The sequence below is a fragment of the Rhododendron vialii genome, chromosome 1a, assembly GCF_030253575.1.
Source record: "Rhododendron vialii isolate Sample 1 chromosome 1a, ASM3025357v1".
In the NCBI taxonomy this organism is placed as follows: Eukaryota; Viridiplantae; Streptophyta; class Magnoliopsida; order Ericales; family Ericaceae; genus Rhododendron; species Rhododendron vialii.
Window position 1 is genome coordinate 48,230,063 of NC_080557.1, and position 15,306 is coordinate 48,245,368.

Below are 15,306 nucleotides of genomic sequence, written 5' to 3' on the forward strand. Positions count from 1 at the left end.
TTAGAAACTTGTGTCGGTATGGAAATTAGAAGCTGCTTGAAGATGAACAAACGAATATGGTCTCAACTGCATCTCTGGGCCAATTGATAGCCGCACCCACCTGCTTCCCATAGTATTAAGACTGTTAAATGAACCAAATTATGGGTTCGACTCATGCCAAATAAAAGTAGAGTAACAAGAAAAATATGCTACTGAAGTTAAGCTTGCGATTGACATGAGCTGAGCTTGAACTCTCCGTAGTACTTCAGTTTGCATCTCAAATACTAAATGCTGCAGTTTTTCGAATACAAAGTAGTGAACCAACGATGAGGGTCAAAGAGTTGGATCTCCACAATAATTTATGCAAAGCCCTCCCCTTCCAAACGAACTACATGGCCTTCCTGTAATTCTACTCATTGTTTTGATGGTTAGAATGCTCTTGTATATCAACTCCATTATGCCTTGTTATACATCCTCTAGTTTCCACCGCGAGATTCTAAAATCCACTGGAGTTGTTCAAGTATTGTTACTGTTTAACTGGGTTTTTGTCTTCCTGGTTTTTGGTCTGTTGTTTCAATATGGAGGATAGGGTCTGTTGTATCGATATGGAGGATAGTGACAGGAGAAATCAACTTTGCCAATCCAAGTTGTGTTTCTCCTATCTTTACTTTCTTCTCCAAAAATTCGTTCAAAAATGTCAGAAAAGCTAAGAATTAGTTTAGATTGGAAGCAAAAAACTAGATATAAAATGAAGAAAGGATGAATACATAAAAGTGGAGAATAAAGTTCGTAGAGCATTCCCATTGTAATAAGCAAATGGGTATGGATAAACAAATTTAACAATGCTCAAAAACACCCCACATTGTAATAAGCAAAATTACAAGTCTTTTAGCAAATAACCAAATTACACTCATTCCATAACCAAGCTTAATAACTTTTACCAATAACCAAAACTCATTAACCAAACTCAAAACTTAATAACTCAGAAATACCCCACATTGGAATCGAGACGAATAATTTGGTGTGGTCGGGTACGTGATAGAAATTCGTTTGCGATTGGACAAATGTGCATTGTGTATTGTGGGGAGTTTTTTGATTAGGGATGCAAAAATAACCAATGTGAAGGTAGATGTTGTTAAGTTTAATTATGGACTAAATGAATAATCAAATACTGAAGTGACACATTTTGGTTATTGGTTTCGATTATTACCATTGTGGATGCTTTAGGAGTAAGTTGTAGCCAATTGTAAAGTTAGTACATTGCTGGTCCTATGTTTTAAAAATCTATTTCTTACTAAATTATGATTGTTTTGTGAGAATCTAAATACCTTTTTTGAGTTTTTAAAAAGTAGCATTATTACTACTAATATATAAGACATTACAAAGTGAGCAATATGCATATATATATATATCGAGGAACTACATAAAAGTGGCTATAATAAAAAGGCACAAATGGAGTATTCAATTTGTCCCAAAAATCCAAGGTAAATTAGACATTCAAGGAAATGGGACATTTTTTTTTCCAATCAATAGAAAAGATACATTTATTTTATATATGAACGACAAACTACAAAGAATAAACTCGGAACACTATATCAGTTGTAAGAATCTACGAGACAATCAAATCTAACAACTCAATTAATACAATAAATAAGCACATTATAGGTTAGAAACAAACAAAAAAAGAAAAAGCTCTTCCAACCCACACACAAGTGGGGAGATTTGAACTCCCGATCTCTTAGTAACATGCAAGAATCTTTCTCAATTGAGTTAGCCCCAGTTTTTTAATCGGACATTTTATCTGTCCCAAAAATTAAGGTAATCAGGCATTCATATCGACGTGATCTGAACATTCAATTTGTAAAAGGGTAAATTATAGTTTGTAAAAGGGTAAATTATAGTTAACCCCCTCTAACTAAGCCTTGCGTGCACTTTGCCCCCTCTAACTTTTTTTTTGGCACTCAACTCCTCTAACTAACTGAAATTCAAACGGTCATAACTTCTTCGTCCGAAATTGAAAACATGCAAATTATATATCGATTTCGAGGTCTTGAAGTCAGCTTTCTAATGACACCAAAATCACATCACGATTCAAAGCACACAGAAAGTTATGATCAAAACGGTCTTTCTGTCTACCAGCCCTTACTCTTTTGATCATAACTTTCTGTGTGCTTTGAATCATGATATGATTTTGGTGTCATTAGAAAGCTGACTTCAAGACCTCGAAATCGATATATAATTTGCATGTTTTCGATTTCGGACGAAGAAGTTATGACCGTTTGAAGTTATGTTAGTTAGAGGGGATTGAGTGCCAAAAAAAAAGTTAGAAGGAGCAAAGTGCACGCGAGACTTAGTTAGAGGGGGTTAACTATAATTTACCATTTGTAAAATTCATTGAACACCCTATTTTTTTTTTTTTTTGGATCCGCATTGAACACCCTATTTGTTCAAAAAAATTAAGGCAATCGAACATTCATATTCACATGATCAAATAATGTTAATCTATTTCATATAACGTTGAACCAAGAAACAGTAAAAAATTGTTTAATTTAGGTTTTTGTAGTAGAGAAATACTTATTTACGGAGGTGCTGTAAACAGCTTGTTTGCAATACTAACCAATCACAATCGTCCAAAAATATTCTGAACGGTCCAAATTTCAATAAAACTCTTTTTCAAAAAAGTTTCATTATCATCCCAACCATCCGAAACACTTTTGTAAAGTCACAATTGAAGTATGAAAAAATCTAAAATTAACCTACTGGGCTGATAATAGAAACAGCGTTGAAGTATTTACATCACCTCCGTGAAAGTATTTCTCTTTGTAGTAAGAGAGACTACTAGACTTCTTCTTGAGGTTGAGATTTCATTCTGAATTTCCATTTTCTTTTTCGAACGAAAACGAAACCACATGCGGTGATACTTCTCCACCTGTCTCTTCCCTACCCTACCTACCTCTTCAAAATCCCATTTCCGATTGACTTCTTCTTCTTCTTCTTCTTCCTTTCTGAAATCCCAGATGTCCCACAGACCACTAGACTCACGGCGCGCCATAGACTCCTGCACCTTCCAGCTCCACAGCTGGAAACCATTCCACCTCCCATACTCCACTAAAACCCTACCACTAGACTCCGCCGATTCCTCTCCTAAACCCTACCAGTACTCCACCGCCAACGGGGCCCACAGCAAGCGCCCCTGCCTCTCCGATCGTGCCACGACCTCCTTCTCCATCGACATCTCCAGGCTCAGCCTGATCGATGACGACCGATCCGTCTCCTCCGGCCTCCGGTTCATCGACCGGAAGAGGCGGCGGCGGAGGGGCGGGTCGAGGTCCGTGTCGGGCCGGAGCAGCGACCGGAGTGGGACCCAGCGCCGGTGCTGCTCCGTCGGGGCGGCTAACGGCACGTGCTCGGATTTCCCGGTGGCGGCGGGGGGGACGGATTCAAGCGGGGAGTTGTTTTTGAACGGTGGGGGGGAGGGGAATTGGGCGTCGGATGTGAGCGAGGCAGCGGGCAAGGGTTCGAGGAGAGAGAGGGAGGAGAGAGAGAGTTTGGGTGGTGGTGGTGGGATTGGGGTGGGGCAAATTGGTAATTTTGATAGTATGGGGAATGAGTCAGGGTATGGGAGTGAACCGGGGTATAGAGGGGATGCGGAGTTGGGAGATGGGGATGAGGTGGATGAAGAGGAGGAGGATCAAAGGCTCTTGTTTTGGGGTCAAAATATTGGAGGTACACTACACTGGTGAATTTGGATATATATATATATATATATATATATATATATATATATACTTGTTTCTGTATTAGTATATATAGCTTATAACTAATTTTTAGTTTTTTTTTGGTAAGTAAATTTTGTTAACGAAAAAATGGATAAAATATAATAACGATCGAAGACTCTAGCTAAGCTACAACAAAACACTCCTCTTGCAAACAAGAGGTTAAGCACCTATTAGAAAGAAAACAAAGGTCAATCCCAATTTGAAGAACTAAAAAGCAATTGCCACACAACATAAGCTTCCAAATACAGAAGGCAAAACTAGCAGCTTGAGAATGTCATCTCAAGACTATAGTGGTTTATGAAGACGAGGAATTGAATGCTCTTTCCTTTTAGAGGGAAGAGGACCAACTTGAGAATGTCCTTCTAGGTGGTAGACTAAGATGCTTTTTTTTTTTTCCCACTTACATTGGTTACCTCTTTTTGTGCTGGTTGATCATACTTGGATCCAATCTTTTGGGCAATGTGCTTGCATAGGTTATAACACGACTCAAGACAAAGTTCTTGGTTTCGAACAGATTAATATCCTCCAAAGGATGACATAATTAAAATTGAAGCCTTGTATGTGGTATGCATCAATGCGTGCTCAGGAAGCATCAAGGAAGGTATAGGCAAAGGAAAGAACCATCTAAACAAAAAGCCTGGGTGATAATCACAAACTAGGCTAGTAGTTCGTTTGATTGGGTAAGTTTGGAAAATAAGCTCTCTATGAATAGAACTGAAGATGGGTTTGTCTATGGGCTTGGCCTATGTTGTCTATGGGCTATGCCTTTTAGTTTTTGGGCTGGGTTTTCGGCTTCTTGGGCTTCATGTTGTATTTGGGTTACGGGTTTCTTATGAGCTTTATTGTTATATCTTTACCTGTACAGACCCTTTAGGTGATCTGGGCTAAGCCCATTGGAGTTCTCTTTGTTGGCTTCTTGCCAACAAGAACTTGTTTTGTAATCCTTTTTCCTTTTCAATAAAATCTTTTGCTTCACCGTTCAAAAAAAATTGGAGAACTGGGATCAGATTTGCATTTTTCTTTTATATTTCAGGGGCAAATACAGTATCTAAAGAGCTGTAGATTGAAAGAAAAATAACCACACACACACACACATGACTAATTGTCAAAACAAGGGTTGCTTCTTTTGATACACAGTCAATTACGGTACATAGTACATACTTCATAATACAAAACTCCAACATAGCATTTCTGATACGGAAGCCTGCGATAGTTTAGGAGTGTGTATGTAACCTGGAAATCAAGGATGAATTGATTCCTTCAACTGGTTGCCTGAAAATGGAGTACTCTGGTTGGGATTCTCTTCTTACCACCTCTGTGGTTCCTCTGCTTGTGAAGTAATTTCTAGTGTACAGATGCTATGGGAAAACCTTAGTTACACCTACTATTAAAAATGATTTTTTTTTTTGTGATTTACTACGCAGTAAATGTTAATGTGTTTCCTTACCCTTCTATGCACCAGGTACAGATTCTAATATGGAGATGGTTGGTGAGAACACACTGCAAAAAACCCATCATAGATGCCGTCGTAAGAAAAATGATGTGAGAATGGTTGATCCACTTCGTTAAAAGACTGTTGGCAAGTATTTCATGGCAAGGTTTGATGGTTCCTGGATTTGCCATCAGTCATATAACGCAGTAATCCATTTGATCCTGCTGGGCAGCATTTTAGTATTCGCTTTGTTGGGAGCTCATTGAATACTTGGTGAGTTGTGCCACTATGTTGTAAAAATATATGAAGATCCTTTTTGTTTTGACTTTGTTTGGCTGGTGGTTGAGAAACTTGATAACTTATCAAAGGTGTAAAGCTCTGTATTTGGTTGGGATGGGTATAATGGGTTTGTGTGAACAAGTGACATTTGACAGAGCTCAATAGAGGAAAAAGATTCATATAGCCGACCCCAAATGATTGGGACATAAAGTTTGGTTTGGGTGTCGATTTTCCTCAGTGTTTAAGAAATTGGTGGAAAGGAGATTCCATGCTTGTTTTACCTTCGTTATAAAGGGATTTATTTCTATAATGTTCTTGATGTGCTTTTGGATGCATTTTGAGCATTAGTCTGAGAATTTGTTTGAACATAATTTGCAACATACATGCAACTGGCCAATCTTTCTTTCTTTTTTTTAACATCAGCGACTAGACAGATCTAAATGCGAAATACAATTTCCCTATGCCAACTAAACTCTGTACTTTTCTTGTAAATGGATCAACAACTATTTCCTTCTCAAACGCAATAGAAACAAAATGGCACTATTCTTCTCATTTCTTCAAATACAAAATTGGGAAGCCAAGTGATGTTGTGTACCCTGTGGAGTTGTCCACAACCACCTGCCCAGCCCTCAGAGCGAGTGATAGGGGTATGGTACGGATTGGTTCGGTTTTATAGTAAATCAAAAACCAAACCAATATCTATAGATTATGTATTTAGAGAACCAAACTAACCCACAAAAGACATAGAACCAAACCAATTCAAACCATTAAAATCCGATACGGTTTCAGTTTTAAACCATAATTTGCTTTGAACTAAGCTATCATCTTCAAAAAATATTTAAAATACTTGAAATTACAAAGATAAATTACAAGAAAACTCATATTAAAACCAATTCCATTCAAATAACCAAAACACACTAACATAAACCAACTAATTACGAGTAGAATACCAACAATTGCCTCAAATTTTAAACTAAGAAAATAAAATAGTGGCAAGTCACTAAAATGAATCAACTAAGAATATCAATTACTACTAAACATCTTAAGATAGTTTAATCATATATAAGGCCAAAGACAATTCCTAAAACTATTTTTGAATTGAAATGAGGCAGCATAAGGGCTAGGGAGGAAAAAGCGGTGGATTTAATAGGCTCAATATATTAGGAAAATATTTGACTAGGGCTCCCATATTTACTTGGTGAATCATAATTAAATCGATATACAAGACGGTTTCGGGGACCCTTAAAAAACCCTCCAAATCTTAATCTCATAGTTTCCAATCAAATTTTGTTGATCCAAGCCGCTCAATGTGTTCAGAACGTGATTTTAAAGGTGCCCGCGAGAAATTGGCAAAACAAATAACCCTTAAAATCACGTTCTGATTACATTAAGCGGCTTGGATCATCAAAATTCGATCGGAAACTTAGGAGGGTTTTTTTAGAGGTTTTTTTAAGGGTTCCCGGTAAGGGCGCCCTTATTAGAAGTTTTGTGTGTGTGTGTGTGTGTGTATATATATATATATATATAAAATTAAATTATATATATGTATTGTACGGTTGGATTGATTTGGAACCATAACCGTGAACCCGTAAACCAAACCATATAACATGATTTCTAATTTTTTTAAACCATGACCAAACCATACTACTACAAAACCGAACCAAATCTTTCGGTTTGGATTGGTTTGGACTGGATTCGCGGTTTGACGGATTTTTTGCTCACCCCTAGCAAGAGAGACCAGCCAAATGACTCGAAACTGTCATACAAAAGTATCCTCAAAATACAATAAGAACCGCCTCCTATTTTTGTTTGAAGATGGTTTACAGCTAATCTTCCACCATAACTTCCTCATCTTCTTGCTTTTGCTCTACCTCAGTTTCCTTTGTTTTCTGTTTGCCATAATCTCCTGAAAGGGATAGAAAGGTTACAGTTAGTGACAGCTGCATTTCATACTCCTGTTCTCCCATCGGCTGTCAGTAGGAATCCTAAGAAAAGGATAAGAGTGAAACGAAGGAAAACCCCCAAACACAGCTGATATGGACAAATAAGCTCATTGCAAGGACATAGCACGCTTCTGGTTTTTTCCCACCACAGAAAAAGGAAAGGTACAATGTTAGATCAAAGAACATACCATATTCACTGAATATGACGCCACCAGAACACAATCCTTCCTCTACTTTCATGAGTTGAAGAGTCATCCTGGTTCCAATCTCTTGAAGCTAGACAGCACTTTTTGTGGAAGCTCGGTTAACTCTACCGAGATCACTTGGTAGACTTATAGTTGCCGCTTCTTCATCTGCTTCGCTTTCTGATCCATAACCAGCCCTGCAGGCAAATACCAAGGAACGGAAAACACAAATTTACAAAGTTAAAACAAAAATACTAAACATTCCCAACACATAAGCATGAGGTATCAAAGAGCTTCTTTTCTTGTGATTTTATGCTAATATACGTGATTAAATTTCCCTTTTTCTTAGTCAAGCAGAGGTTTATAGACCATAGACTAGATGTACCATCCCAAACTCTAATGTACCGTTGAGACTATACTAACTACTGATTACCATCTATGCCTCTACGCTCTAAGCCTCTAATGCTCAAAAAAACAAACATAAATACATACACAATGGAAATCCGAGAAGCTGAGAAACAACTGTGAGTCAAGTTGAGAGCTCCTTAGCTACTTGATATTTCACACGCACCCGAGAGAGAGAGAGAGAGAGAGAGAGAGAGAGAGAGAGAGAGAGAGAGAGAGAGAGAGAGAGAGAGAGAGAGAGAGAGAGAGAGAGAGAGCATACTTGGTGACAAAGTCACTCACATCTTGAAGACTTCTTAAATCAGGAACTTGATGATTCTGCACAAACTTTCTGATTCTGCGTGAGACCCCAACAGGTTGTAGCCTGATGGAGTAATGCCGAAAATCAATTAGCTTTGTCTCCTTACTATAGTTTAGCAGCACAATTCTCTCACACGAAGAAAGTTTCACCTGCAACACAAGCAACATATGAGGGAAAGCAGTACTCAATCTGATGCAAGCATCTGGTTGACATTTTCACAGCACTCACAGTGTTAATATCAATGCCTGGAAAGATGTTCTGAAACATAATAGTTGTAAGCTTCAGGTGTTGCTCCCCCGTCCCAAAACCAGAAAGAATCAAAGAACAATCTGGAAAAATAGTGGATTGAAAATCTGAATAAGTAATCAAAAAACAAGTAACAAGAAAATCAATAATGTGCAACAGTTAGTTGACACTTGAAACCAACTATACATTGCAAACTAAATTTACAAAAAGTAGCACGTCGAACAGCTTGAAAATAAATGGTGGGAATACATGTTGACAGAAGAATTGTGAATGTTTTCTTTTCCTCTACACAAGGAAGTTTAATAACTTGCTAATGCGGGAAAACTGTGAAGTTATACGTAAAGAGAACTGGAATCCACTTCGGAGCACTAAACCATAGGCTCTTTTGCGTTAACACATAGCCCTGATCACAACATAATAGCGCACTATCACATGATTCACATGGCAGAAAAAGGAAATTACAGATTCCAGAGAGACATCTAAACTAGATTTTAATGGCTGGTTCATGACAACATTCTCAGTGATGAGAGTTACTAAAGCATAAGCCCTCTAACAGCTGGAAGTTTGGCACCCATTTGTGATATCTCTCTGGTCATTGCCAACTAAATATCTGTGCTATGAACCTTAAGTTCGCCAAGTTTCCGTAAGAAGCAAGTAGATGAAAATCAGTTGCAACAATATAGACATGCAGCTGCACAGAAGAGTATATTTGTGCATGCACTCCTCAGAAGAAGATTATTACCAAGGGTGGGTTTTTGAAAAGGTCTTGAGGACATCTTGGGCGTACTTGAGAATGAGCAACATCAACTGCCAACGAGTACTCTTGTATTTTAAATGTTAGAGTTGGGCCTTGCAGAGTTCTGGCAACCCTCAAATATGGTGCAGTTTCAGTTTTTGATAATACGAGGAAATGTGTAACTCCCATCGGCCCTGCAATGTTCAAGAAGTCTTTGATATTGTTACGCCTCTTTTCCTGCAATTTTGAGACAACGATGAAGTAACAAGTTAGCCAGGAGTATGCTTGATTTTATCAAACTTTACATAGTGAACAGAACCAAGTCTGATGAATCGAAAGCTTTTAGAAGATCCTATATAAAAGGCGATATGCATTAAGGAAGACCCAAAACTGCCAAGGCAAGGAAGCCATTTTGTTCTCCTACTTACGTATTAACACCGTATACCCTTGTAGTCGTTCAGCTACTGTTTTACTTCAACACAGTGCTTTAACTATGACACTATCTTTAAACAAATACTAGTCACTGCAAATTATAGATTTCACACAATTGAAAGAATACTGGCTGGCGAAATTGAAAAGAACCGACCAAAGTAAGAATCTCCTGAATGTATTTACAAGAAGCTGATATCCCTTAACTAACTAGCCACATGGCCAATCATGTCTACGTTTACGCAACAATTACTTGTTCCCAAGTCACATTATCTGTGTGCATGAGTGGGGGAGTGGGAGCGTGAAAGAGTGTTTCAAAAACATCCTATACTACTAAAATTTGTTAAAGCAAGGATAGAAAGGGAAGCGTAGAACGAGGATTGAGAGCAATAGCTAAGGATGCTACTGAAGGATTATGTGACCTAGATTTGTCCCACAAATCTATCAAACTTGTGCTATTTTCATTCCTAATGTCTAGGCATAACAGTTCTCCAAGCAATCATTGAAAGTTCTTTAAGCCACTCTTGTTTGGAATGAATCGATACCAAATTAACAAAAATTTATGCAACCGGCCCAAATGGTTTTCGTTAGACAGAATGACAGGCCTGCATGGGCTCCTCACTCGGCCCAGAAAGTGAAAATTAGGCAACCGGCTCTGAATGAGCAATTTTATGCCCATTTTGGCTTAATAATTCTCTAGGATACTTGCCCAAAAAAAAATAACAAAAAAAACAAAAAATTCTCTAGGATAACTTTTTTGTCTTTGGTAATTTTGTGTTTAATGTTCAGTGAATTATAGGTTCATCTCAACGAGAGGAATATAAAGCGTACAAATACGTAATCAAAATGTTAACCAAAATTCACCAAGGACAAAAATAATCCATAACTGATAGACTTTTGATTATTTCTTTTACTCCATATAACACAAAAGAAATTTAGTATGGTTTGAAAAAATTTACTTTTTAGATTCCTACACTAAAAATTTATTTAAAAAAAATGACGCAAAACTAACAAATACGATTTTTTTTTGAATAAAGACAAAAAAATTATCTGGCTTAATGATTGAGCCAAAACAAGGCATTAGCCGACTATTTGTTTTGTCAAGTCCAAGAGCCGGAAACATGTAGTAACGTGCAATTACGATACATTTTTTTTTGGGTAACAAATTAGGTTCAATGAAAATACATTAAGGCTCCCTAGATGGCAGGAAACTTAAAGCTTTATAAATAAACTAGAGTACCTTTCATGGACACAAATGTATGAAAACAGATTCATTTGATACACGTGGACATATGTCCAAATATGTGTGTCTCTAGTACAGTAATTTTCAATGAGCTAAATTGGCATTGGGTAGTGTTCTTGATTAGATGGATCTCTTCATCTCTTGGGTGATGTTCAATCTCCAAAATTTATTTATTTATTACTAACAGTACTGTTGTTGGATTCGGCCACCAAAATCTAATTAAGGTCTTTTTTTGGATCGGCCTTTTTTACAAGCTCATTTATTTATTTGTTCATATATAGTGTGTTAATCTGAATTAAAACGTCAATAAAAAAAAAGCTATTAAAGCAGCAATACAAAAGGCAGTAAAATATTCCAAGAAAGATAAAACTTCTAGACAAAAAAAGGTAGAGAATGAAAACCTTCTGTTCCAATCTACCAACGTCAAAGTGTAATATATTGTCTTAGTTATGGCCTGAACAAATGGATCGAGCACTATCAATTTAATTAGAGCACCACATCCACAGTGAGGTGGAAATTAAAAAGTTAATCTAAAGCCTTATGAATGTACTTTCACAAGTTATCATTTAATATTGGTATTATGTGTAAAATATTTGGACAATTTTTGAAGTAAATTTGTAAGGGGTGGAAAATTTTTGGAGTGTTTGTTTATGGAGCACCGCCGCGTAGTGCTTCAGGAGCTTTCATTACCACACATTTGTACCAGTTTTATCATCAGGTTGTGCGACTTCCGCACAAGTGTGTGATGCAAAAAATTCGTGGAGCGCCACGTGGCAATGCTCACTCAATGGGACAAGGGCTTAGTCACATAATCTTTTAAAATGTCCAATGCCTACGCCCTCGATCATCACTATGAGCTTGCGCTCTCAATTCTTGTACTCACAAGTTTTAGTTGTTTTGAAGATTCTTGAGAGATGATTTCACTCTCGCGCTCCTGAATTCGTCCCCTCACGCACTTTATGTAAGTGGGGGGAGCAAATTGCAATAATTCATGAGGTGAGAATCGAACGTGGAGAACGATTATTAGCCACGTGTACGGCAGTGCGTCACTGTCGCTTGAGCGATCATCCACTGCGACGTGCTAACGAACGAAATCTTGTCTCGCGTCCCTCGCCAGCCTGGGCCTACCCTAGTGGACCGCGCACCCGCACCCTCGTGGCCTCGTCTCCACAGTTCCAAGAATTGAACCAAAGGCCAACTAGAGCAAGCTCTCCATCTCCACGCTTTAGCTTGATCAGTTTTATGATTTCAAGGGTGCGCCCGGGAGCAATGAAATGCACCTTGGGCGCGTGAAATTGTGTTTGAGGTGCATTAGAGGAGCATTAAAACTTTTGTTTGAGGATGTGCCCGGGGCACAATGAAATGCACTTCAGGCGCGTGAAATTGTGTCTGAGGCACATTAAAATTTCTTTAGAGGGTGCGCTCGGAGCGGCATGAAATGCACCTGGGGCACGTAGAATTTCGTCTGAGGCGCTTTAAAATTCCGTTCAAGGATGCGTCCGGAGTGCAATGAAATGCGCCTCGGGTGTGTGGAATTACGTCTGAGGCACATTAATACTTCACAACTGCTCAAACTTTGCGAATTTATTCCAAATACTTCCGAACTCCGTTTTCTGCAAAGTTGGAACTGTTAAAAAGTGACGATGAATTATGTCGTGGTGGAGTTGGACATGTAGGTGTGACAATTGTGGCGGTGAAGTGGTGGTGTTTGTGATATACTACCTCCGTCCTAATTTAATTTTCACTTTTGAGAGTTCTTGCCACTTTTCAATTGATTATATCTTGTAATTTATAATATTTTAGGTGATTTTCAAAACATTATACTATATTATAGAACAAATCGAGATCTATCAAACAAGATCTATATTGGATATAAAATTTATTATCAATTTAAAGATATAACTAATTTTTTTATCAAGATTCATATTAGATATAAAATTCATTACCAATTTAAAGATATAACTAATTTTTTTATTCAGTTAGAATAAAACTGGGATAAGTAAATTGAGACGGAGGGAGTATAGAACAAATCTGAAGCCGTCTGTTTCGAATTAAACTCTGCACGATTCGAACTGTTGAAAGGGTTTGGTTAATGTCTGTCGCTTTCTGATTCGTTTTCCTGTTCCAATTTGTTGTCTTGTCCCAGGTGGCAAAATTATTGAAAGAATGTAGAAATGAACTAATGATGTACGGAAAGTTAAGGCCGCTGATTTTGCCACATCTTTTTTATTAATGTCACTCAACTGTAAGTGTATTTTTGGTATAAAAATACACTTGCAGGGGAGTGGTGTTAACAAAAAAGGGAGTAACAAAATTATTTTCCAAAATTAATTATATATATATATATATATATATATATATACAGTCCGGATCCAATGAGGGATCCCTTATGGCCTTATGGTGCGGGACTCCCCTTTCCCGATCGAATTGCGACGATCCGAGCCGCTCAAAGTGTGCAGAACGTGATTTTAAGGGTACCCGTGAGAAATCAGCAAAAAAAATGATCGGGAAGGGCTTGATTCGAGCAGTTTTTTACTGAACCGTTCAATAAAAAACTGTTTGGATCATGCCCTTCCCGATCATTTTTTTTGCTAATTTCTCTCGAGTACCCTTAAAATCACGTTCTGATCACTTTGAGCGGCTCGAATCGTTGGAATTTGATCGAAAAAGGGGAGTCCCGCACGGTAGCACCGTGCGGGATTCCTCATTGGATCCGGACTGTATATATATATTCCAATTTTCAACGGTTGCATGTGGCCATTTTTTTGGTTGCATATGTTACGTACGTTAGATTTGGAATATTAATTAATCAAATGAAAAGGAGAGAGCGTCCGAATCACTCAAAGCTGTCCACCAAATTGACTTTAAGTGGCTTTCGCGCTTCCTCTTGACCTTCCCAAGGACAGTTAGTTGCTGCTTGTTTTAGGAAAAATTTTAAAATCAGTCTAATGGGCTGACAATAATAAGTGTGTAAATGTATATTAAATGGTGCAAAAAGTACATAGAAATATTTTTTTTTTTATCTTCTAACGTATTTATCGTCAACCCAGTAGACTAACAATCGCAAGACCGTTGTTTTGATTTGGACCACCGAAGAAAAGCCATTTCCGTTTTCCGAGAAGTACCAGTACTAATTTGAGCCATTGGAGGATGTGCTTAGCAAAGTGATCAGGATCTTGCATGCGGTGGCTGACGCGTGATTTGTAGTACTTAACAGAACCAAACGACATGTATTTCTACCTTATAAAAATAACCGTAGAGAGTTATTTTCACCCTTATGCGGTAAATTTTGAGAATTTCAACTCATTCAAGGGATTTACAGGGACCAATCCCGTATAATTTGCCCGCCTTTGAATGCATGTATAGATTCAATGCATTGATTTGGTAAAAGTTTCCATTGTTTCCAAGCGTTAGGCGCCCACTGGGCAGGCATATATATAATTCCAAATCCACCTAAACTAATCATAGTTTTGTCTAATGGTTTCATTTTTGAGCAACAGCTAGCTAGAATAGGTCATGGCTAGTTTTTCGATTTTTCACGTTAGCAAAAGAACAAGGTTGACCTGGCCTCATTCATTTTTGGGCAAGGCTATTATTTTTTCCTGTAAATGCTCTGATATTTTATTATTGATCACAAAACAAGTTAACATAAATATGCAGTTGACGAGGCTAGCTAGTTTTTGTTTTATTTTTATTTTTATTTTTTTTGAGAAACTGACTTATTAACAATATGCGATAGCAATATAAGCCGTTTATAGGAGAGCAAAACATAACAACATGCAAAAACTAGCTAAAAAAGGGATAGCATTTTAGAAGTAACATCAGACAAAACTATAACTTCTTCCGTGTAATCACCGAATACATGTATATTCTCTCTTTGGGTTAGCATGAAATGACTAAAAGAAGCCACACCTTTCTTTTTCTAGCTAAAAACATATGAGCCGGCTTATGGACCCTATTGCGCGTTAACTTTTAACATTCTAAAAAAAGAAGAAGTTTGGAGACTTCACGCAAAACTTCCGCAATAATTTTTTTTTTCATGTAGCAGCTGGCTGACATTTTTCATCCACTAATAAGTTTATGATTATATAACCCAGGAGAATAAAGAACAAAATAACAAATTACAAATTGGAGTAGATTTTCAACTAAATCCATTTGTCCCGAGTTTTCACATTAGTCCAGGGGGAAATTAAGGCAAACAATATCCTATAAGAGCTACTTACGTCGCTGATAAAAAGAAGAAGAAGAGAGCTACTTATGTCGAAGCATAAATCTAGGGATGGAGTAACTCAAAATATATATAATAAAAAAAAATTGGTGATTGGAATTTTTGTAAAATAGAATATAAT

General features: G+C 37.5%; 2 protein-coding genes across 3 annotated transcripts; one reads left to right on the top strand and one right to left on the bottom strand.

Moving 5' to 3' along the window:
• Positions 1–2,837: 2,837 nt before the first annotated feature.
• Positions 2,838–5,793, top strand: LOC131335671 (uncharacterized). 2 transcript variants are annotated; one of them, XR_009202578.1, is made up of 3 exons: positions 2,838–3,705; positions 5,221–5,577; positions 5,681–5,793. XR_009202578.1 is itself a non-coding variant. In XM_058371143.1 (2 exons), exons 1-2 carry the CDS (start codon positions 2,997–2,999, stop codon positions 5,325–5,327), a joined length of 816 nt encoding a protein of 271 aa, XP_058227126.1. In that variant the 5' UTR covers positions 2,838–2,996; the 3' UTR covers positions 5,328–5,793. The 2 variants fall into 2 exon arrangements, 1 of the variants encoding a protein (XP_058227126.1); XM_058371143.1 differs by having other exon boundaries at positions 5,221–5,793.
• A 1,255-nt stretch (positions 5,794–7,048) lies between these two features.
• Positions 7,049–9,524, bottom strand: LOC131325643 (peter Pan-like protein). The gene is made up of 5 exons (XM_058357993.1): positions 9,292–9,524; positions 8,532–8,632; positions 8,265–8,452; positions 7,601–7,794; positions 7,049–7,375 (listed from the first exon to the last, which is right to left on the bottom strand). The coding sequence occupies exons 1-4, from the start codon at positions 9,323–9,325 to the stop codon at positions 7,689–7,691; spliced, it is 429 nt and encodes a 142-aa protein (XP_058213976.1). The 5' UTR covers positions 9,326–9,524; the 3' UTR covers positions 7,049–7,375; positions 7,601–7,688.
• Positions 9,525–15,306: the final 5,782 nt, after the last annotated feature.

Coding starts and splice junctions, on each gene's coding strand:
- LOC131325643 (XM_058357993.1), bottom strand. CDS start 9,325: ATGTCCTCAAGACCTTTTCAAAAACCCACCCTTG. Junction 8,453..8,531: donor CAGGCATTGATATTAACACT/GTGAGTGCTGTG, acceptor CTTGTGTTGCAG/GTGAAACTTTCTTCGTGTGA. Junction 7,795..8,264: donor GTGAGTGACTTTGTCACCAA/GTATGCTCTCTC, acceptor ATTTGCCTGCAG/GGCTGGTTATGGATCAGAAA.
- LOC131335671 (XM_058371143.1), top strand. CDS start 2,997: ATGTCCCACAGACCACTAGACTCACGGCGCGCCATAGACTCCTGCACC. Junction 3,706..5,220: donor TTGGGGTCAAAATATTGGAG/GTACACTACACT, acceptor TCTATGCACCAG/GTACAGATTCTAATATGGAG.